The sequence below is a fragment of the Carya illinoinensis genome, chromosome 10, assembly GCF_018687715.1.
Source record: "Carya illinoinensis cultivar Pawnee chromosome 10, C.illinoinensisPawnee_v1, whole genome shotgun sequence".
In the NCBI taxonomy this organism is placed as follows: domain Eukaryota; kingdom Viridiplantae; phylum Streptophyta; class Magnoliopsida; order Fagales; family Juglandaceae; genus Carya; species Carya illinoinensis.
In genome coordinates, this window is record NC_056761.1 from 684602 (window position 1) to 710288 (window position 25687).

The following is a 25687-nucleotide window of genomic DNA, read 5'->3' on the forward strand; positions in this document are numbered from 1 at the left end:
TGTGCAGCCTAGTTTTTGTTTAAATCCGATTTGATGATTAACTTAACAATAATTTGTTGCAATTTTCTTGGTGGATTTTTAACAAGGCTTGTCCATATTCAAAATTTTAAACTCGATTTAGTTTTTGAACTAGTTCGATCCGACCCGACATGTAATTAGGGTTTATGTACTAATTATCCTAGTTAGGATTTCGCCACACATATTGTACTTTTGTAAGGGCGCTCATATTGTATTGCTTTATAGTATATTAGACTTTAATAAGAATAACATCTTATGAAGCTGTGGATGTGACACGTTGCCGAACAACACAAGTCTTGTGCTCGTGTGTGATTGATATAGTTTTTTGCTTTATTTTTTCTTCTTATTGATCCCAACTTATAATACATACAGAATGCCGCATATATGATCCTAGGATTGGTCTACCTTGTGCTCCGGAATGATATGCAATTGTGTGCTGAAAGTTCTACGTCTACTCCTGTTCATGTATCGTCTCTGCAAGCTTGGATGAAATTTACAGGGATCGAAATGCTTCTAGTAGCCATTAGGTATTAGGGCCATATCCAAGAGTGCAGCAAGACAAACATTGCATGGGGAAAAGGTTGATTGAAATCAAATCAGCGTTTGACAGTCTCCAGTCCATCGTCTGCTAGAGCATAGACCACCGCTGTTCGACATGGTGCATATACTAGGAAAGAATGGGGCCGATCATCATACCACCCGTCCTGCATAGGCATCCATCAAAGTTCAATACCCTTGGTCACCACGGGCGAAAGCCAGAAAAACGTGGAACTAAATTTGCGTCCTGAGAGAAGTTTCTTACAGAGCTGAAGTACTCGGCACGGTGATCAATCCTACTAAAGCCTCCAAACAAGTGGTCGTCTGAATCCAAAACAATCTGCAAGAAGGGATGCAGCATGGCTTATTTATTTATTTTTAAAAGAAAAAAAATCATCCTTTGAGAAGGAAACAGAAAATTGAAGTATGCTCTAAATGCAAAATAAAAAATAAAAAATAAAATAAATAAAATAAAATTGAAAAAACACAAAACAGAGGCCGTCATGGACAGATATGCGCTCTACATGCCCATGCATTTGCAAAGTTCAATTGTCCGCTCAAAATGGTAATGGTTCGCATCTCCAATTGTGCACAAACTGTCTTGCCTGCTCCTTTTCCAACGCATTACCACCATCGCCAATATTTTCTAATTTAAATTGTTGCCAAGATCTTGGGTGCCTGAAGATGCAGCTTTCAAAAAATCCAATAGCAATGACCACCAGAAAGGTATCTAGTTTTTAGGTTCACATTCTTTAAGCCATAAAAAACACCCGCCGAGTGAAAAGGTACAAATATGATACCTTATATTTTCCTGGCTTCAAGCAGCCCACTCGGTAGTCTGAATAGCTGTTGCTCCAATGAAAATTAAAGACAAAGACAAGGTTCCCCCTTTCGAAGACTATAATCCTATCTCCTTCATCCTTTCGTGACACATATTGGTGCTCAGAAGTCATGAACTGCATCAACAGTCAACCACTGAATCATTTTCCATTCTGAAAATAAAAGGACCACTTAATGCCACGAGTAGCATAGATCTGCAGGGAAAGCAGCTCTCAAATACCAATGAAAAATTATGCAAATCTGGCATACAATAACCAATTACTTCAGAACAGTTAAAATCATGTAAATCTATGTATTAAGAACTATATCCCACAGACTACTTCCCGTAATAAACCTTTGCCCCGCAAGAAACCAAATCACCTGATTTGGGTGACAAATAACTCTTTCTGGATATGCGAAATTAGATTTGATAAGGGCAAAGTTAAAGTGATAGCTAAATGAATAAATCACCACAATAATGATAAAGGGACATGGAATAAATACCAAAAGCCTTAAATGTTCTAGCGTGTCACAAATTCCAGGAATCCAAGGATTCCAAAGGCGCTCTTTTTCTTTTTTTTTCTCCATTTGCCCTCCCTTCTTCTAATCATTTCAGTGGAACCAAGCAAAATCTTAATTTTCATATGAAACAGATAATAAGGACAATAGATTTTTTTATCGGTAAGTTTCATGTGCACTCAGTGGCTCTTGAAATGCAACCTCAACCTTCATCCTATTCTTGTAGGGGGAGCAAGTGCTGTTAGAGCTGGAGTAAAGTGGTTTTGGGACTTTTGACCAAGATTCGAAACAGCAGTCAATAGATAATATCACACAAAGCATCATCTCAGGCTTCTTACTTCTCACAAGATATTATTGGGGTTTCACAAGCTTACCTAACATAAGAATCAACACAGGCAAGTAGATAGACAAATACACAATTAGGACCTCTGCAACTGAATACAGCTTTATATTTAAGCAAAGAAAGAACTTACACCATGAGTTTCTTCTAGATGCTGCATTGCCTGATCAAATTCTTGCATTCCATGATATCTTAGATAATCTGCATCCCCCTGGTGCATATAATCAATAAGCGCAAACGTAATATATATCAAGTTACATTTAACACAAAAAGAAGAACGTAAGCAAGTGCATATTTCACTGCAGAGTGTTACTGTGACTTGAATGAATCTCAGTTAACCAAAAACTGATGCTTAGAGGTAAGTGATAACCGATGATAGGCATATCAAAAAGGAACTTACAAGATCAAATCTTCGCCTGCATTTATCAAAACTGAAATTGTTCCCAGGAATTACTTTACCACCATGAAGATGTTGATCACCCCTAGGAAAATCAATCCACTCTGAAAAAGGAAAATGAAAAAATAGTATCACATCTACATCTGTTGAGAGCAATGAAAACCGACATTGATTCAATTTAACAGTCATAAACAAAAAGAGGAATCATAAAATAAATTGAGAAGAGTACAAAGACATTGACTTTTAGTTACCAGGATGTCCAAATTCATTTCCCATAAAATTCAAATATCCCTCTCCACCCAGTCCCATAGTAATCAGCCTGATCATTTTGTGCAATGCTATTCCACGATCAATAAGGGGAGTTGCTGGTCTGTCTAAAGCCATGAATTCGTACATGTCCTGAAACAGAGATCAAGAAGATTGGAATGAGCATGGGAACGTATTGATGCACCAGTATATGAGCAACAAAGCTTTAACCATACAAATAAAATCTCCTAACCTTTTGTGTTTATCATATAAATTTCTTCAAAAATACTGTAAAAATAACTAACAATATTATATACCAGAATGGCATGCAATCACCAAGCCTGATTTATTTCTTAAAAAAAAAAAAAAATCAACATGGTAATTAATATATTGTTCAAATGTTAACTTGGAATTAAATTTCCTGTATTAATTATGTCAAGATAAACAACCAAAAATCGCAGATATATGACATTATTTTACTTAACATATGTTACCAGATAATGCTCTCATTTAGGCATAGCTGCACAAGGTACCGATCTTCACATGTAGAAAGCTCATATAGAAGAAAAAAAAAAAAAAAGATTTTTCTTTAAAATTGCATCAATACAATTTTAGAAGGAAATCATTATGAATGGTACATGTAAGAGCTTACCTTGTCCATCAACCAGAATGCAATTGTCTTATCACCAACAAGAGCTTGGTCATGACTTTCTGCATAAGCAATGCACTTTTCCAACCACCTTCTGTTGGTGAGCGTGTAAACAATATCACCCACTTTCCAGTCCTCATCCCTCTTCCTGCAAACATATCCATAATAAGGCCACAAAAAAACATTTGCTAAGTCATATAATCCCCATGTCCCACAGAAGTTGTATTCTCCCTCTGCTTGCTTTATTGCTAGCTTTCTGATTTTTGGCTTACCTTTTATTTGAAAGTGAACAAGTACATGAAATCACTTGTAATAATGTAAAAGAAAAATGTCATTTTGAGAAAGAAAACAAAAATCAGACTTTTGAGCCAGAGCAATTATATTTGGACATTTAAAAAGGAAAAAATATAGGCTATTTTTAGAGAGGAATCAATTGAGAGTGCTAGAGAGAGGGCACGATTTGATGTTAGCTTCCCACAAAAAAACTGAACATTAGGCAACAAGTGTTGCTGATCCATGCTCTGGTGCATTTCTTTTCATGCACGACCAACCTGCATCCTTCCAAACTCAGAGATGTGTATTAACAAATTTCACAGCACCAGAACCCACATCACATTTATAAAACTTTGTTTCTATCTTCTACTGACTGGGGACTCCATGTTGACGTGTTTGAAGGAAGTTTGTGACTATATCTAAAAATCACAAGAATAGTGAAGTAAATTCCAGACCACCATATACGTTACAGATTTGGGGGGCTTATCCCACTCGATTACCTTACAATCTTCCGCCTTCACCAACACAAGAAACCTTATGTAGAATTGATGCTTACGCACACTAAAACTTCTACGCTCTTCTGTAGATCTTTGACACTTCCTAGCTCTCTGTCCACTGTTAGGAGGACATGCTTAATTTCCTGGATACCTCTCCAACCCTCCTAGGATACATTATTATCAAACAGTAGACGTAATTGAAGGGATTAGCACGTGTCTGCCTCTCATTTTTATAATGAAAGGATTTAAATTGAGCACAAATTATACAATGGCATATAAAAAATACCGAGGCAAAGTTTTAAGCAGCAAAAGTGATATATAGATATGGTAAAGTATGCACTAAGAGATGGAGGAACAAGATGCATGTCTCAAACATATGATAGATTTGCAAGTAAATCTACATATGAACACTGGGCCCACAAGTGTCTTTATCTTTGGGACTTTTTATATCAGCACATCAATCACCATAAGCAAGTTTTGCTTCCGTGCCTGTGCTTCATAGTGGTACTGAGTCTCTTCCTCGTTTTCTTATTCCTACTTTTTCATGCCCTCTGACGTTAATTGATGGCAATTGATTGTAAAGGAATTCTAGCTTGAAGGTTAAGTAGAATCTTCTCAACTTGAATATGAATTATGACTCAAAAAATAAATGAAGACAAATCTACAAAGACAAATTCCTGGTTACTTATAGCAACGTACTTGAGAAGCTCAATCCATTTATCAGCAATCGCCATGTGAAGGCGGTAATCAAAGCCCACACCACCATCTTCAACAGGAATGCAGAATGTTGGCATTCCACTGACCTGTAGAGAACAGAATTTTCAAGCTAAGCAGAACAGCCAGTGAGAAGGACTAACAGTCTCATCTTATCAAGTTGAGACTTCAGAGTCATAATTTCTACTTGTATCCTTCCACTTTTCTGTTCTTCAGACTATTCTCCCTTTCTGCATCATTTGGCTCATTTTCACCATCCCAACATACCCATAAAAGGTGAAATTGGTCGTTAAGGACTACTACAAAATGTACTCATATTCCCATTACGAAAGAGTTCAGATTCGCCCAATTCAAATCTCCTTACCAAACCAAATCACTATCCTCCTTGTACAGAGAGCAGATGCCAACCATTAACCATTAAGAGGATACAAAAGGAATTATGATGAAATGGACATTCAAAGCAATCAATTATACCAGGAAAAGTTGTATAAAGAAAAAATTTGCATCACTAAGATGAATATTCACAGTTGAACATAGTAAACAAGCACTTTTTACTAAATGGAAGTAAAGGTCTGAAGTGAGACAATTCATATGGAGCAGTTACTTTTGAGCTGTAGGCTTCATCAAGATGACTGTGCAAGCTACTAGAAATTTTGAGAATTCATGGTTAGGTAAGATATACACTAACTGCTCTCTGTACAAGATGGTCTTAGGTAAAATATAAGGAAACTGGTAAATCCGCATCAGACACTTCCAAGGGAGAAAAATGACTTTCAGAAAAAGGTGCTTAATATAATTCATATTGGATGACATACATCTTCACCAATGCTAACAGCTTCAGGAAAAAGTCCATGAATGACATCATTGACCAGCATCAGGTAAATCACAGCATCTACATCAGTTGTGAATCCAAAATACTCACTATAGTTTCCAGTAAAAGCTACCTAAGGTAAGAACAGAAGAAAGGTACTGTCAGGTAAACTAATGATAATAGAACACCAATAAGATATGTACACTATGCAATCCGTACTTTGGGATCTATCAACAACTGAATGTATAGCTAATTTTTAGGGGTAGTCAAATGTAGTTCAAAAAGTATTATTAAAATATACTATGAACTATTTTGCTCAGATTAAGCTCATAAAACTAGTAATGATTTAACATGGTATTAGAGCAAAGGTCTTGAGTTCGATCCCTGATTCCACTCTGTACTTTTCGTTTAAATCAAATATTCTATGTGTTAGGTCAAATTACTAATGCGGGGTTTGACCTATGCATGAGGGTGTGTTAAAAAATGATTAGATGATTAAATTCGCATATTCCCATTAGTTTAGACTTTTGAGACAAGTGGTGATTTAACATGTACAAATAGATCCCTTACAAATTATTTCCGTTATTTATGTTGTATGTCCCCCTTGGTAGTTAGACATTATTTTTGAAGCATGAAAATTGTTCTTAAAGCATGTAACCAGCTCATCATATCACAACAAGAAACACAAAGGTACATCACTGAAGCATATAGATAATACCTGCAGTCCATGGTGCGTGTACATCATTGATGTCACACCATCAAATCTGAACCCGTCAAACCTATATTCTTCTAACCACCATCTTGCGTTTGATAGCAGAAACCTTAGTACCTATATTAAGAAGAGCAATCTAATCCCCGTTAGCTATAGGATAGTATGAAAAAATAAAAGCAAAATTCATCATTATATATATATACACTATGAAGAAGTATGCTGAAAAAGCAATTAAAATTCATCATTATTATTTAATATAAAGTACGATGAAAAAGCACCTACTTCCCAGCTTCCGTAGTTGAAGAGGCGAGAATCCCACATCCAATGATATCCACGTGACCCAGAGTGGAAGTAATGACTATCAGTTCCATCAAACATGTTCAGCCCATCTAACACATTATTTGATGCATGGCTGGATTCATTCAATATGCAGGCAAACATAAGAAGGCCAGAAGTGATGTCACATACATGGAACATAACATGAGGGAAAAAGAAAGTTGACTGGGATGCATATCACAAAATTAATGATACCTAAAGTATCAGAGTCAAGAGTACGGTAGCACATCAAACTGACCAACAATTGCGAAACACTATTTTCATCATACAACACGCTGGGGAACTTGAAAGCTACTTTCATTTACACCTTTTTTTTTTTTTTGCATCACCCAGAGAAGTTAGGGAATGGGAGAAGAAAACATGAGATTGAGTATATAGCAGATATTGAATGAGCTATTACGGAAGACATTCTGAGGATGAATTTGACGATATAAGATATGAGATAAATGACCGAGACTAGCTCAACCTCTGCCTTTCACAAATAGTTTTTTTTTTTTTTTTTTTGTAATAAGAACTTTTCATAAATAGTTAGTAGAGATCAGTAAAAGTAAACTTGCTTGCGCTGTTATGAGTTTCTTGATTCCCTTTTTCTTGTCTCATGACATATATCCACAATTTAAAAAAGACAAAAAGGGGCATTTATTATCTAACTCTCCCATTCAAACTTCCTTAGATTATTGTTATGAATATGTGGATTTTTCAAAGAATAGGCACCGCATGCCATCAGGAACAATTTCTGAGCCACGTCAAAGAAAAGACGGTGAAGTCCAACTCAGATTGAAAAGCATCAGATAGGGAAAAGCCATAAAAGTTTGTAATTTGATATATCGATTCTGTCAAAGATGTCAGAAATCAATATGTTAAAATTGAGGAAACATGACATCTGAATACCCTAAAAAAGCCAGTAAGTAAAGGTTTTCTCAATTTATTATTTTCTAAAATATTTTTTTATCAGATGAAAACAATTAAAAATAAGGATAAATTTGAAAATCAAGCATAAATGACATTACAGCATCTAAGCAGCATAAATGACATTACAGCATCTAAGCAGTATGTGGTTTCATCCTCAAACTATTATTAACAACATTCAACCTCACTAGAAGACACAAATCTACAGCTCAACTCAACAAGACCTTGGTCCAAGCTACCCAAGGTTGGCTGAATGAGTCCTTCAATAAATGAGTTGTTCCTATGCGCACATATATGTTTTTTTAATCAATTTTCATGTAGTTGTATGGGTCTCCGAATTTATAAGTTTATACTAGTGTTAGTATGGGTTAAAGCACCATAAAAGCACATCACTCATCAAAATGCAATAGCATGAACAACATAGAGATGTTATTAGCAAACGGTACTAGCCTTATAATCCCACATTACCTATGTACGATATCCATAAGAACAAGCAGACCTAGTTCATGGGCCCGATCTATTAGAGACTTGAGATCGTCAGGTGTTCCGCACCGACTGCTAGGGGCAAAAAAGTTCGTGACATGGTACCTGCAGCATATGAAAAAATTCAGGTATATCTGTCAATAATCTTGCAACTAAGAGAACATGATTCACTAACACCAAAATATAGAGGGATCACATCTACCCATCCACGGTACTATAATGAAAGCATATGCTGGAGAGCCAACAAACAAAGAGGAAAAAATGAGGTCATAATGTTGAAGCTACAAGAATATTACCCAAAGCTAGCATAATATGAATGCTCTTGAATAGCCATGATCTGAACAGCATTATAACCAAGTCTTTTGATGCGTGGCAGCACATCATCTCTGAAGTTGGCATATGTGTTTATTTTTGGCTCCTACATTTGCAGTTGACAAGGTTGTGAGAAACATAAAAGAAAATTACAAAAGAAAGACTATCCAAGTGGAAGAAAAAGGAAGATGTGCAGGAAAGTCTAGTCACAATATTCTATGTATCAGTTGCTAAAACCTTAATACATGCAATAGATTGTGGCTTCTTAACCAAAAAGGACACAGAACATAGTTCTTCATTTCACCACAGAGTGGCTTGCACACCAACGACCTTGCCTCCACTCCATAGAAGTACCATTTGAGCCAGAAATAATGGGCAACAATGATCATGGTTATTAAGAAAGGATCAACATTTGAAGAATTTCATATATTGGTTGATTAGTAAGAGAATATTAGAATATTTCTTTGGGTAATTTTATTTCTATGAAGAATTCAAAACATTTGGTGCATTGATGTTAGCCCATAACTACACAGAACAAGAAGATTTTATTTTTAGTAGTGGCACCGCTTATATGTTTTAACATAAATGTAATAAGAATATGCTTCTGGGAATGGAGTTTTAACTTTCAAGTTGAAGTAATAGTGCCGCAATCATAATTGAAAATCATTTCTTGGCATAGTCTTGGAGCAGCACTTTATATATTTCAATGTCCCAGTACATACCCTCTGTATGTTGGATCAAGACTCTCCTATAGGAAAAAAAACGTATTTATCAAAGACTGTAAACAAACGTTTTTATGCACTATAAGTTATTGATTGGTCAATCATATAATCTGGATAAGCTGTATCTAAGCTTTGTACATGAGAGTAAGATTGCTCTAGGATACTATGCTATTAGCTTCAATATAATTCTTTTAGTAGAAAGCAACTTCCCAAAGTGCTCTAAAATCACGACATTATTACATACAATAGCATCTTAGAGATGAATAACAATTTATTACAAGCTAGAGAAAATGGGGAGATGCCCACCGTACTACTCATTCCGACATGTGACTCATATATCCTAATTGACTTCGGTTTCTTGGGCCGAGGATGCTTAAATACATACTTTTCCTGTAAGAAGTGAACAAGAGAATTTAAACCCAAGAATAAGTGGTAGAAATGTTAAACGTACTCGAGTGCACTACGCACATTCAAGTCAGTTTAACATATGAATTCTGTTAATATTAAAACAAGCATTCACCATGAATGGATATTATACAGCCTACAAGGCAACTAAGCTGATGAGTTGTGTTAATTATTGACATACTTCCAGTTAGAATGATTGGCATCGATACTCAGGACTCAGGAGCCACTATAACAGTTGTTGAAAATCATATTAGGTTCCAATGCTCTGGAACCTTATTAAATGCTATCCAAATTACTGCAGATTATTGTTGCTGTGTCTATTTTACCTGGATTCCTCAAAACTATCATTTTTGTTCAAAAGGTGAAGAAATGTTTCACCAATCAAAATGCCCAAAATTTATCAGCACTTCGAAATTTCAAATTCTGAATTTTGCTGTTTTTTAAGTCAAACAAAGAAGGAAAGAAAACATCGCAGAACCAAACCTCTTCTGGCGGGTCATAGTATATGCCATTGTATGGGATTTCACCTGGAGCCTGTACAGAGAACTTGATCCAAGCAGGAATGGAATCCTTGATGCCAGATGGAGTATCCATGCGGATCTACAGTTCAAGATTAAGATAGTTATTTTACAGCACTTCCATTTAAAAAGAAAATTATTCAAATAACTACTAATAAATAGTGGTTAGGAGTCACTGAGATGGTAGTATTGCCAGCTAAGTTTTTGAGCTGGAAACTGCCGTGTGAAATGCCAGTCCCATATTTGGAGTTATGGAACTTGTAAGTAGAACGGTTAAGGCTATCTGAGAGGTGGCACAATAACAAAATGCTTAAGCTAGCTGCTATGAACAATGGTCATTTATCTAAAAACTTGAAATATCAAAAATAAAAAAAGAAAAAAGAAAGAAAGAAAAGTAATGTAAGATATTAGTTCAGGCACTGACTAAAGAATCATGGTGTTTGCTTTGATTGTTTCAATCTTCCATGTTGTTGTTATACATATCTGTATGTTGAAAACGTAATATATATATATATATATATTAAGTAAACGGTAGTATTAATAAGAATAGGCAAAGCCCAAGTACACAAGATGGTATACAAGAGATAAACCTGTTCGTAATATTAGAAGCAAGGAATTCATGAAATTTAGGCCATTAAAATCTATAACAATGGCCTAAAGGAATAAAGTGCGGAAAAACAATGATTGAAGTTCCTCTAAAGACCGCTCCTTATCTTCAAATGTCCTCTCATTATGCTCACACCATATGCACCACATAATGCAAATGGGGACCATCTTCCACACTGCTTTGATTTGTGGAGCACCACCCAGAATTGTCCAGCTGGCCAATAGCTCAACCACTGTAGCAGGCATTACTCAGTTTAAATGTAATCGACTGAACACTTCGCTCCACACGGCTCTAGCTAATCTTACAATGTAGCAAGAGGTGATCCACTATTTCGCCAATTTTTTTGCACATACAACACCAATCTGACATAATTACCCGGCGCTTTTGCAGATTATCGATTGTCAAGATCTTACCTAGGACCGCTATCCAAGTGAAGAAGAGTGCTTTGGGGGGCGCCTTATTCCTCCACAAACTTCTCCATGGGGAAGTGAGAATCAAGTAGAAGTGTAAGAGATTTATAGAAATAGCGAACCGAGAAGATACCCTTACCAGCAGGTGTCCACCACAACTCATCGGCTCGCAAACCATGTAGTCTAACAAAATACACAAGGCTAAAAAAAGCCTCAAACTGTCTATTTCCCATTCTTGGGCTGCTCTACTAAATGTGACATTCCATTGGACTTGGTCTTCTGAATGAACTATAAGATCTGCCACTGAAGCTTCTTGGTCACAGGCCACTCGAAAAACGGATGGAAATGAGTCTTTTAGAGCCTCCCCGCACCAAATGTCCCTCCAAAATTTTATACGAGTACCCTCTCCCACCACAAATTTAGTGTGGCAAGTAAACTCCCCCCACCCTCGTCTTATGTGTTTCCAAACCCCCACTCCGTATGTCTCATTCCCCTCTCTAGTACACCAACCCACCCATAAGCTACCATGTTTGTAATCAACCACCAATTTCCAAAGAGCTTATGGTTCCATATTTTATCTCCAAAGCCACTTCCCCAAAAGGGCCCGATTAAACGCTCTCAAGTTCTTAATCCCCAACCCACCTGACGGAGTTGGCCTGCAAACCTTATCCCAGCTGATTAAATGAAACTTGTGTTCGTCCCCCATCCCACCCCATAAGAAATCACGACAGAGTTTTTTAATCCGGGCTGCCACACAAGCTGGAATTGGAAAAATAGACAAGAAATAAGTTGGTAAGTTAGAGAGCGTACTCTTGATTAGAGTCACCTGGCCTCCTTTAGACAAGTACAATCTCTTCCACATTGTCAATCTTCGCTCTATCTTTTCAATAATTGTATCCCAAATAGATAAGGCTAGTGAGGCAACTCCCAACGGTAATCCCAGATAAGTCATAGGAAGGGAAGCCACCTTACATCCAAGTAAGCTGGCCAACTGCCGGGTGATACTTACATTCCCAACTAGTACTAATTCTGACTTATCAAAGTTCACTCTTAGCCCTGATGCTTCAAAGCATAAGAGGAGTGCCTTCAGTGTCCTAATCTGATCTTGCTCTTCCTCGCAGAAAATTAAGAGTGTCATTTACAAAAAGTAAATGGAGATCTTGATCAGACCCCTATATGGGTCTACAACTAAGAATCTAGCCATAAAACCATTTCTCACCATCGCCGCTGTCATCCTACTCAAAGCCTCCATGACAACAACAAAGAGAAGTGGGGATAGGGGATCACCCTGTCTTAGGCCACGAGAGCTACTGAAAAAACCCTCCGGGCTGCCATTAATCAGCACAGAAAATCTTGTCATCAAAATGCACCATCTAATCCATGAACACCATTTTTCCCCAAAACCACATCTCTTCAACAAGTAAAGAAGGAAATCTCAGTTTACATGATCGTATGCCTTTTCCATAACTAGCTTACAAATGATACCTGCATTACTAGACTTTAATCTACTATCCAGGCACTCATTGGCTATTAGAACAGAATCCAAAATTTGACAACCCTTTACAAAAGCATTTTGTGGCTTCGAAATTATCTTACCCATGGCCTCCCCTAACCGGTTGGCAAGCGCCTTGGAGATGATTTTATACACCCCATTAATGAGGCTAATAGGTCTCAAGTCCTTCACTTCTGACGCTTGAGGCTTCTTCGGGATCAAAGCAATAAAAATGGCATTCATGCTTTTCTTGAATTTTTCAGCCAAGAACAATTCCTAGAACACATTCATAATTTCCCCTTTCACTACCTCCCAACATGTTTGAAAGAATCTCATAGAAAATCCATTTGGACCTGGTGCTTTATCTTTCCCCATTCTTCTTACCACCTCATATACCTCAATTTCCTCAAAAGCTCTTTCCAACCAAGCCGCCGTCTGGGGCTCAATAGAGTCGAAACTCAATCCATCTACTTTTGGTCTCCACCCCTCTTGTTCTGTAAATACGTGTTCAAAGAAATTTACCACATGTTCCCAGATCACTGGAGCCTCCGTGCATTCTATACCATTGATTTTCATCATTTCAATAGTATTGTTTCTCTTATGAGAGTTAGCCACTCTATGGAAGAATTTTGTGTTTCGATCCCCTTCTTTCAACCAAAGTGCTCTTGACTCCTGCTGCCAAGAGATTTCCTCTAAGGAAATCACTCTCTCCAACTTTGATGCCAATTCAGCTTTTCTAGCATTTTCAACTGTGGCAAGGATTCTATTCTCATTTGTCCTCTCAAGATTCTGTAACTCCTCCAATAATGCTTTCTTTTGTTCCCCTATATCACCAAAAGTTTGTAAGTTCCAAAGCTTTAGATCATTCTTTAAAGCCTTTAGCTTACTTGCAAGTATGTAGGAAAAGCCTTCACTCTTAAGCCACATATTTTCGAATTTAAAGTACCTTAGCCCTCCTTGAATACCGCCATCATCCAGTAATATGGGAAAATGATCCGAGCATAGGCGCGGCAACCTCTTTTGACACACCTCCGGAAAATGAATTTCCCAATCCGGTGATATTAGAAATCTGTCCAGCTGAGACCACGTCTGGCTATTGGACTAGGTAAAGGGCCCACCTATAAGCAGAAGATCCACCAAATTCAAGTCAAAGATACATTCTGAAAATTCAATCATTGCTGGGCGTAAATGACTATCTCCTGATCTTTCACTAGGGAACCTTGTGACATTAAAGTCGCCACCAATGCACCATGGAAGGTCCCACCAGCTGTAAATACCAGCGAGTTCTTCCCACAATATTCTCCTGGTGCTGTCAACATTCGGTCCACAAATACCTGCAAAAGCCCACAAGAAATTATCCTCCACCATCTTGAAGGAACATGCCACAGTAAATTCCCCTACAAAGTCCTCCACTCTTTCCACCACCCTTTTATCCCACATCACAAGGATACCACTCGAAGCCCCGTTCGAAGCCAGATAAACCCAATCTACATAAGGGCAGCCCCACACGCTTCTCACTAATTTTCTAATCACCAATTTGAGTTTGGTTTCTTGTAAACAAACAATGTCCGCCCTCCAACCCTGAAGCAAGTTTTTGATGCGCAGTCGCTTATTATCTTCATTCAGCCCATGAACATTCCAAGACACGATTTTCGGCTTCATAAAGGAATCGCTATCCCCTTCCCTCTGGACCTTTCACGGCTTGAGTTACCCCCATTCAATGACCATTTAAGTCTCTTGAGCTCCCTCTGTTTCTTAGTTCCAGATTTCTTGGACTGAGAATGACCTGCCTCAATGGACGTGAAAAGAGCCAAAAATTGCTCCTCACACTCCATACCCACAACATGTTGAATATCCTTAACCTTTCAAAACACCCAATCAGAAACCTCGAATTCATTCGATGATAGACAGCTTAAAGGAATTGGATCCCCATCAACAAGAAACCCATCCCCCCCAAACTGCACTCCACCCTCCCATTCTACCATTGTGCCCACGTTTTTATGCCCATCATAAGGAGGAGTAGATACTTGGGTGTTAGGGACTATCACAACATCAACACTGCCCTTCGTGTGCCTTGGGGAAAACTCCACCAAAGTGTCCTCCACCCTCCTCTCAACCCCCTCCTCTGAGAGCAGCTCAAGATGCACAACAGGACCATCTGAGTGCCTCAAAGAGACCTCCTCAAAGCTGTCCTCCACCCTCTCATTCCCATCCACCGATAACATCTCAAGATGCACGACAGAGCCATGAGAAACCTCCACCAGAGGAGGTGGTACTTCTATGGTGTGTGTCAACAAAGTCTGTGAACACGAATCAGGGAAAAAAGCGCTCGGAGGCCGAAACACAGCTTTCTCCTCTTCTCGCAACAGTAGAACCTGTTCCACCACCATCGCCGGCGTTGTCTGGGTCATCGACGTTGTCTAAGTCACTGGCGCTGGGTGTGGTGCCTCCGATGTGTTCACCGATGGGGCTATGATTTTATCGTTGGAAGTGGGTCTACCTTCCTTATGGATTTTCCAAATTTGATTATACCCGATGGGTTGGGACTTATTGGTAACGGGTTGAGGCCTTACGCTACCGGGCTCATGCCCATCAAGTTGAAACCCACTCATGTGGCCTGCTTGAAAGGCCCATTAGAACTGGGTCCAACTAAGTTTGAGCCCAACACCACATTAAGACCAATTGAGCCCTCTCCCTCCCTATTGACAAGTCTACCTTCCTGGGCCCCCTATCATTCCCATCACTTAACCCATCTCCCAAGCCCAAGCCTAGCCCAACCCTTTCTTCCTCCTCTACAAACCGTTGCAACCAACTTATATTAAGTTGCAAATCCTCCACTTGCCTTCTGTACATCACTCAGTGCCTAAAGCATCATTTCCTTATTTAGCCCAGCAGGTCCCCTGCCACTCCCCTCTCGATTCAGAGCCCCTACAGAAGTGGCAGCAGCTCCCTTCAGTCTATCAAAGACTATGCCCAGCCTAGCAGGTTCACGGTTTTGGACAAGGACCCTTGGTTGTTGCAGAGCATCCCTGTAAGACCGTGTAGAAGCATCAACAATCGTTGCAGAAGGTGCCGGTCAAGTATTGCAACCCTCTCTACCAACCTCCTTCAACACCTCTATCAACTTCCTTACCATCTCTGTCCTCTGGTATAAAGATGTAGTTGCGGCAACCACCCCTTTTGTACTCTACCAAAGCCATGAAAGCACCATGGTAGTTTGAGCACCTCTGCGCTATAAAGCCCCTATCTCCCTTGCAATGAGCTGTATAAAATTCCTTTCTCCCACCCTTCAAACAATCCTCCAAGGCAACGAGAACCAACGTGCCATTGCCAATTCCAAACACATGTTTTTAACAAACTTCCAACCTCTTTCAGTAAAAGACACCCAACGGCCATCCCTTACCACCTCAAAGGATTTTGATTCAATCACGACGGCTTTCAACATTTCTAATTTGCCATCCATCATAGCAGAAAACACATAATATTTTCAAAACTGTTTCTTGATAGGGGATAATTTTCCAGGTTTCATGTGATACTCAAAACTCACTGTGCTGGGGAGTAGCCTTTATAAGACACATAGCATCATCTCATCTGGTAAGATTTTGCACAAATAACAAGCCAAACAGACACATAGAAACCTACATGTATGCTAAGAAAGATCCACTCTACATAGGTCATAACCAATTTCTAACTACATACTGTCAATTCAGAAAAGAAAAAAAATATTTATAGGGAAAAAGTTCAAAGAGCATTAAATACTCACTATATTGAATCATCAAAATTCAACTGAGCAGATTCATTACAGAAGAATGTTACCTTCACTCGAGAACCATGTGGAATTGGTGGAGAACCATCAGCATTATTTGGCAAAAAGATCTCCCAAATGCCAAACTCGTTCTGTTCATATAACTAATGAGTTTGCAAGGGGTACATAAACAAAAATGGAAACAAAGAAGGAAAAAAATATGCACACTAGAAGAGAACAGAAGAGTTATGCGAGCAAACATAAAAGTCAATTGATTTTAAAACATGGTTACTGGCCCTCAATTCTTTCTCCCCTCCCTCCCCAAGGCTCAGTTTTCAGAAGAGGAAGTTTCCTTTCGACTGCTATCAGGTTGGAAGGTGGAATGCCCAATCCTACCCAACTGCATTTATTAAAAATCCTATATATAAATACCAAATAATTCTACTTATCATCTCCAGACGCCACACACCACACCTATTTTAATCTGTTTTTCAATTTTTCTATAACAAATATGTGGTGTATGATAAGTAGAACAACTCAATCATTTTAACAAGAACAAAATAAAATAAAAAATAATAAGAAGAAAGGAGTGAAAATGTAAATATAAATATTGTGGTTGGATTCCCTAGATAATGTAAATATAGGTTGTTCCAACCTCCTACTAATGAGTGAAAAGAAGAAGAAGAAGAAAGGAATAATACCTGGGTCATAATATCAGCATTAGGATTCCAATTGTTAAAATCCCCAATCAAGGCTGCTGACTGCAAAATGCATTTAATGACGACATGATATGTAAGTAAGAGGAGAAAACAATAAGCTAACACTTCAATATGCTGCTCAAGAACCACTAGTTATGGAAAGGCATTTGATATTTATGACTATGAAGATCTTCTATCATAAATATCTTCACACAAGCCTCCCCAAATTACATTGTGAAAAATGTTAAAAAAGCCAAGCTACTTTTAACATGCTCATCCAAATTATCAAAATAACGCTCAAAATGGGTCCTCAAGGCCCATATTTCATTCAGTTTTTATTCTTATTCTTTTGCCTCAGGTTCCTTCTTAGACTTCATGATTCAACTTTAGAGCTTGATTTCTAACTCTCTCCCCTTTACTTGGATATTTTTTTTTTTTTGATAAGTAATATGATATTTCATTGATAAAAGGATAGGCATAGCCCAAGTACACTAGAGGTATACAAAAGCATACACCTTTTTAAGAACTAGTAACAGTTACAAGAAAATCATGAAAACTAAGCCCATTTAAATCCAACCCAATAGCCCACATAAATAGAGTCTTCCAAAAGAAACTCCTAAACTCTTCCAAGGAACGTTCATGGTCCTCAAAGAGTCTCTCATTACGTTCACTCCAAATACACCAAAGAATACAAATAGGGGTCATTTTCCAAACAGCTGCAATCTGTGGTGTCCCAGTAATACCTCTCTAGCATGCCAGAAGATCAACCACCCGGCCTGGCATCACCCATGCTATTTCCATCTTGCTGAAAAGGTAGTTCCACATGTCTCTAGCATACTCACAGTGTAAAAGTAGATGATCCACCGTTTTCCCACTCTTCTGACACATACAACACCAGTCCGTGATAACAAGGCCTCTTCTCCTCAGATTATCATTAGTCAGTATCTTGCCTAAGGCTGCTGTCCAAACAAAAAAGGCAGCCTTTGTTGGTGCTTTAGTCCTCCAAATGTTCTTCCAGGGGAAAGAATGTCCTTGTTGCCCAGTAATAGAATTATAAAACGAGCGTACTGTGAATTTTCCTTTCCTCGAAGGTCTCCAAATCATCACATCTTCAGTTGTGGCAGCAATAGGAATGTTATATAGCAAATTAAAAAAATCCACCAGCATGTTCACTTCCCAATCGTGTACCTCCCTATTTAGGCTGATATTCCACTCTTGTGAACCTTGTATAGTTACCCTCAAATCAGCTACCATGGCATCTGGATCCCTTGCAATACTGTAAATAGCGGGATAAGCCTCCTGCAACACTGTGTCACCCACCCAACAATCCTTCCAAAAGCGTATCCTTCTTCCATCCCCCAAGCTCAATCGAGTATTACTAGCAAAAGAATCTCATCCTTTCCGTATGAACTTCCACAACCCCACTCCATAGGACCCCCTTCCCTCTTTTGTACACCAACTCCCCATTTCACAACCATATTTCAAATCTATCACCCCTTTCCATAAGGCTCCACTCTCATTGTTATATCGCCAAAGCCATTTTCCTAATAAAGACCTATTAAGAATCCTCACATTCCTAACCCCCAATCCGCCATCTCTCAAGGAAATGCACACCTTATCCCAGCCCACTAAATGAAACTTAAACTCCTCTCCTATTCCACTCCATAAAAAATCACGTTGAAGTTTTTCCATTCTACATGCAATGCTAGCAGGAAGAGGGAATAGAGACAAATAGTACGTAGGAAGATTTGAGAAAGTGCTCTTAATAAGAGTGAGCCGCCCCCCTTTGGATAAATATAACCTTTTCCAACCAGCCAACCTACGCTCAAATTTTACTTGGATATTTGGATGCCCTTTTGTATAATTGCTAAATAACCCATTCTGAATTGCAGGTAATACGTGCATAGAGATCTTAGAAGTTTTGACTTCAATCATCTCAATAATGTTACCCCCTTTTTTCTAATAAAAGGATGGATACACTACTCCAAATTACATTTGATAAAATTTTCCATCGGTTCATCCATATCTTTGACTGCAGTCATGAGCATGGTAGGGATGCCTGCACCCATACTTCTTGTAATACCGGTACTTAGACTAGGCAGAACCTGGTTCCAGCTTAAAACTTTATTTTTCAGTATCCTGTTCTTTTGAGCAGGTTCGCAACTCTTTTTTTATTTATAGTAAGGTTTTTCTCTTGTACACTTCCTCTGTATTAGGGCTCCACCTTTTTGTATGTTTTTTTAATAAAACCTTCAATCAAATATATAAAAAAAGGAAATAAATCTTTAGTAAAAGTAAAAATAGTAGAAAAACAAAATCTCCCTAAAACAGAACTGAGGTCAAACAAACCTTAGCTCCTGGTGCCCACTCTCGATAAGTTATGCCTGTGGCACTGGAAAAGCATTTGATATTATAATCATCAACTGAAATAATACTTTACTAAAAGAGAGAGAGAGACGGTAGCAGTTTCTGACTAGGTGCACATATTAATCCACAAGATGTACGCAATTGAATTTAGGAGTATATAAACTATATATGAAAGAGCTATGCCGTGACGAGGAAAAGAGGGTATCAATTTGATAGATATACTTTCTGCCAAAGGTCACTCACATGCAGAATAAATTGGTCTGCTTACCAATCTTTTGTTTAACCTAGAAGAAGCATGCTAATCTATCAAAAACCCAAGATGAATTTGAATTATGAGCTCCACCCCTCCTATGCAAATCAAAATCAATCACACGAAGGTTCATGGAGCAACCTCACGTACCATTTTCTTTTATTTCAGAGCCAAACATATGTTGCATTCCCAGCACTTGGAAATAAATACTCAAATGGTCTTTTAATCAGGGAGTGTTGAGCAAAGGTAAGATGCATTTAAAAAATACTAATCATGCTTAAATAAGTCTACGCAACGATGAATTGATAGTCCTAATCAACAATCTTTTAAGCAAGCTAATGAGAATTTTAACAATGAACTAAAGGACAATAAATTCGTAACACCAGAAAAGGAGGTTTGTAATACAAATAATAAGCCACATCATAGGATTTTCTATGCTCTTCTCTACCTCGGCAAAATGTTTGCTTAATCTTCTGATCAATTGAAGAAAAAAAATACTAATACTTTCTTATTCTTCCCTTCTTCCACGAAGATGAAAAATATAATACAAGTAATAACAGATCACAAACAACTAAGAGAAATGTGCACAATATGAAAACAATTGAATTCAGGGCATACAGAATTGAGAAAAAAAATCAACCTTCCAAAATGGTCATCTAGTAATACCTGCGAGTGAAACCAAATTTCTCATAACCACGAGAAAATACCTCCAAACCACCTTCATATTTGTCAATTGTGTCACGCAGTCTTTTGTACTGTCCATAACTGTAGTTGAAAAAAATATATTGGCATACAATATATATTGAAGTTTTACAACTGCCTTGGACATTATTGAGCATGTCAAGAATTTAGGGGGAAAACAAAAGAAACATAAACAAAGAACTGTTTAATCAACTAAAATTAATAACAAAAAAACCATTAGGTAAGAATAACCCTCAAGTATTTACTTATACAAACCACACAATCTATGAGTCACACTTTTAAATGAAGAATAATCATCATTATTCACAGCTTTGGGTTATCATGGAGAGTGATTAGCCATCTGTGTTTGACCCTTAAAAAAAAAAATTCTGAATACGGTTTGACCTACCTCACCACTTAAGCTGTTAAAGCTAGTGCAGGAGAAACCAACAACACAAAAGGTAAATGGCTAGCAATATAATCAGGTGACTGAGAAGAGGTGAGATTAAATCTAGCTTCCATTCTGGTGAATGAATAGAGTAAAAGGAGGAAGTTAAGTTGGGGCTCCAAAAAGCTAAATTAAATCAGAATATCTAGTTAAAAATGTCTTCTCTTGATACTGCTTTAAAGGTTCACGGTTGACATGCTTAATTGTCTATGAACAAGATCACAAATGCAAGGACTCTTCACATAACCTAAGTCTGATGCTTCAGCATGAGTTCTATGGATACTCCTATTCAGTTTAAAATTGAATCAAGTCTCTATCTACATTAACAAGTTCTCAAAACGAATGACAAACTGCAATAACTCCATGTGAACATTAACACCTTTTCAGGAACACATTGACACAACTGCAAGAAAATCCAGCAAGATATAACAAAAGAAACACACATAGGCATCAACAGAAAGTTGATAACTGCAGCCACAATGTTCATGACCTGAAGCAACTAATTATGCACCCTTTAGCCACTTAGTAGCTCAGACATTCTGTCTCAGTGTATTACTTGTATAAGCAGAAGATCAAAATGCATCTCACCGGTAGTCAAGATGTTCGCGATAATTGTTCAGAAGTGGGTCTATTTCATATATCCTTTGCCCAGTGCCAGGTGGGGGAATGGTTCTTGTTCTAGCTTCATCCTCTTCTATACTTTCTGTCCCATCAATAGGAGCAGATGCTGCCTCACCTGCAAATGTTGAAGAAGCAGAATCTTGCTCATTATCAATCTCATGGCATCTACTGGGTGGTTCAACAAACTTTTCTTCATCCTCAAGCTTCTTTTCATGTTCAATAGTTGGATCATTTACATCATGCAATACCTAGATAATTAGGAGACAGAAGAAAATTAACTCAAGCACGTAAAGATTGTCAACAAACCAATTCTGCTTTGAGAATTTTAAAGCAAAGAAGGCATTCAGAGAAAAATGACCATAATCACCGATCTAATGAAACCTCTAAGCTTTTCTGTAATACCAAGAATCCGTATCTGCTACTTTGCAGATAACTCAAAGTACTTAGCCTTAATGGCCACCAGCGAGAATAACCAGTTGGTGATTTTAAAATAAAAAAGAAATTAACATGTATAGGAGAAGACTCTGTTGGGGAGGATTTGGGTATGGGTGGTTCAAACTCTCTGCTAGAACTTGTAGCACCCATCAGTGAGACACACAGCATGTGGCAGGCTGATGTGGACGCTACAGAAAATCCTGCTTCTTCCTATTTAATCATCTATACGGGGGAAGATCCCAGGTTTTATGAGCCTTTAAATTCTAGTCCTCTTGTCTCTTGATTACAGGAGTCATCAGCTTGGATTTAACGGAACACTATGCGTTTCATAATTTTGTGGGGAGTATCATGTGATGGGTTTGAGAATGAACTACTGGATTTATTCACAAATATGAATATGTCCGCAAGAATTGCATTAAGAATAAACACTATGCTTAATTTTAAAAACCATAACAATATTAAAAATACTGCTGTTTCTCTCACTCAAAATAGTATACATTGTACATAGAGGAAGAGTACTCCATATCAATCCCTTAAAAATTTGTCATTATCGTTCACAAAGTAAAAAACTAGTCTCTCGTTATTTCTACAGCATGTATAAGACATTAAAAACACAAGCACAGGAAAATTTTGCCACCATAAAGGTAGATGTATGCACATAATATGCCTTTATTGTACATCTGGGCATGTACTCACATACCAGGTGATCTTCCAGACCTGTTTCCGGGTTTTCCAACTGATCTGTCAAGGATAAAGAACCATCTCCCTGGCCGCCAGGAACTAGGACTTTATTAGATGTGGCAACATTTAAAGATGAGGAATCAGAATCAGGAGAAGACATTCGGGCAAAGACCTTCCCTATAAACACTCATCAAATTAGATTTATATTTATGATAGGAGGAAACAGTAGCAATATTTGAAAATCATCATCTGAAAATAAATATAGAAAATACAACATGAGCCCCAACATAATGCATTCAGAATTTAAATTGATCAATACTAACTATTCAATTTTACAGGTCAAAAAGTAAAAAATATCAATTTTAGTGGAAACCAACCATGAAGAAGAAGCACTGCATGCAGCCGTTAAGAATGCACATCTGAGAACTGTCCCTTATTTATCCTAATTTAACAAAATCTCAATAACTCAAGACAACCGGAAGATGTAACTACCCAGCTTAAAAACCAAAGGAATGAGAATGATGCCATATCCGGCATTCGGTGTGAATCTAGGTCATCTCATGCGCATGTTCTTCAATTTAAATGTCCATGGAGTTCCCGCCAGCTTTTGGAGCAACTTCAAACTTTCCAAATTTCTGTTGAGGTTGAAATAACAAGCTTGACAAGTTGCAACTTGCACCTTTACCATTAACAATATTATCCTTCGGATTTCTACTCAGTTAACATCTCCACAAGTATAATTTCACGCCAGTGTAACCACCAAGGTTGAGCCTAAAACCTCATTTCCAATTACCGGGTGCCTAGAATGTTGGATCATACACCTTTGCAGCCTTGATTTGTCACTCGAAGAAAGTACCTAACTCTAAAGCTCCTTAATAAAGAGGTTCCGTGCATATTCTAATTTAGGAAAAGAAGTTTCTACAAGTAGGAAAAAATTATATCATTGAGAGGTAATAATGGTCCTTCATAATCACGATTTGGTACCTACAACAAATTTGTTCTATATATTTCGAAGTCTGTAGAACAAATTTGTGTATGTATATATAAATTATATATACATATATATACATATTTTGAAGTATATATATGCGCGTCCGTATGTATTATATACGTTATAAATAAACACTTGCGTATTGCTGAGAGTAGCACGAACCGTCCAAAAGTCGGATTCAGCCACTAGTGCGCGAGCTCCTGCACTGCCTGTTACACCTTAAGCTACGTAATAATCGCATATCGTTCTTTCTATACTGCGATTACTATTTGCCAATAGCTATAAGGATTTGGACCAATAAGTCCGTTGTATTTTAATTCTCTTTCTTTTCATTTCGTTAACTCTCTCTCTTTTCAAACAGAGCTCTCATGGACCGAAAATGCCTCAATCTACAGTGAAAAAATGCTCGAGATTGAACATAGAAGACACAAGAGAAATCAGAATCCAATCGTACATAGTACATACATAATTATCGAAGTTACTATTTGTAGCAACCTACCCTCCAATCAAAAGGAAGACTTCCCCGTACTTGCATGTCACCGTCATAAATGAAATACAGTATCATTTTCAATATCACTATGGCAACTAGAATATACTCCTTGCATTTGTTATAAAGTTGTATGAAAGTTGTTTATATAAGCAAACAAATCAAGACGCCAGAGCTCAAAGCATCAAAGGATCAAGCAGTAAGGCAAACAGAACAGAGAACGAAAGAAAGAAACTCGAAAGCAAGAACATAAAAAAGATTGATAGAGACAGTTGTATTACGATAAAACGGTTCCTTCTTCAGCAAGAGGGAGATATTAGTATTGCGAATGCCATTGGAGGTGGATCGACACCAGTTGCACACCGATGGAACGGACGGGGATCGCATCGCCGAGATTGAGTAGACCATTTTGCTAGTATTTTTGTTGAGAGCTTTGAAAACCGAGAGAAGTGTCTAGGCTATGCACTGAGCCACAGAGAAACCGAGAGTACTGGTGAGTGTTTTTTGAGTCGCGGGCACCGAGAGAAGCGTGAAGAGAGAGAGAGAGAGTGGCGCATGTGCATGGAGAAGGTGCTACATGTGAAGTAGAGGATTGTATGGGGTGGGACCTACCGAGGTTGATCTTGCGTCGTCCATCGTTTGGATTTTGCAGACCACGGTATATCGTGGGCTACCAGATGCACCTCTGGTGTCGTTGCAGATCAGAAACGAAAGGCCGTGGGGTTCCCCCCTCCTTTTCTTTCGGGAAAAAAAACAGTTCTCCTACTCTTGATGGAGCATAACATCCACATATGAATATACCATCCCCGTCAAAATCAAGAGGCGCCCTAAACGGCAGATTCATATCCCCATTTTTTGAAAAAAGAAAAAAGGATCTTTTGGGTGATTGGTGAATAATCTTATGAGAGGATAAGATAAGATACCAATCACTATATTAAAGTAATCATGTTAATACAATGATTTTCACTAAATTCTCTGATTAATATATACGTACTTTATTAATAATGATAGGAAACTTAATTTGAGTAATAAATAGAAAAAGAAAATGGAGTAAAACCCATTCAATGTTGAATCATGACCGAATAAAAATCCTTATGGAAATGATAGTACGGACGTTACGCAATGCACACTTATGAACTGTTAAAAAAGAAAAAAAAAATGGCCTTCTCCTTATAACGTCGGTCCAATTTCGTCCATGTTTGCAAGCATATAAGTTATAACTCACCTCCCTAACCTATTTTGTACAAGGGCTTTGCTACGTACAGTCGTCGTGCAATCGGCTGACGTCAGCATCTATTAAAAATAAATAAATATCTCACACACTTGCTATTCTCTAAAGTCCATGTTTGCCATCTACTTTCCATTTCGTTCAAAGAGAACAAAAGCCAAGTCTCAACTAACCTCATCGCAGCCTTCTTCCCTTTCAATCCAAGTTATAGGCATCGAGAAGTAGCCTCGTTGCAGCTTCTCCGAAAAGCAGCTTCTCAACTAAAGGGTCCGCGAGCTGAGAGGGCAATCGCTCGAGGCTCTGCCTCTGTCTCCGCCATTTCTCCACGC

General features: G+C 38.0%; 1 protein-coding gene across 4 annotated transcripts; it reads right to left on the reverse strand.

The window, feature by feature from the left end:
* Nucleotides 1-271: 271 nt before the first annotated feature.
* Nucleotides 272-24939, reverse strand: LOC122279710 (1,4-alpha-glucan-branching enzyme 2-2, chloroplastic/amyloplastic-like). Of its 4 annotated transcripts, XM_043090489.1 has the most exons (23): nt 24743-24926; nt 24412-24595; nt 22672-22829; nt 21504-21784; nt 20453-20551; nt 19519-19561; nt 17173-17232; nt 16543-16623; nt 10183-10299; nt 9601-9684; nt 8557-8678; nt 8246-8365; nt 6815-6944; nt 6539-6649; nt 5825-5953; nt 4995-5098; nt 3529-3673; nt 2882-3029; nt 2634-2734; nt 2367-2444; nt 1356-1511; nt 821-895; nt 272-722 (listed from the first exon to the last, which is right to left on the reverse strand). In XM_043090489.1, the coding sequence occupies exons 2-23, from the start codon at nt 24536-24538 to the stop codon at nt 615-617; spliced, it is 2577 nt and encodes an 858-aa protein (XP_042946423.1). In that variant the 5' UTR covers nt 24539-24595; nt 24743-24926; the 3' UTR covers nt 272-614. The 4 variants fall into 4 exon arrangements, with proteins under 4 accessions (XP_042946423.1, XP_042946424.1, XP_042946425.1 ...); XM_043090490.1 differs by having other exon boundaries at nt 22672-22757; nt 24412-24927; XM_043090491.1 differs by lacking the exons at nt 272-722; nt 821-895 and adding an exon at nt 939-1233 and having other exon boundaries at nt 24412-24936.
* Between the last annotated feature and the right edge of the window lie 748 nt (nt 24940-25687).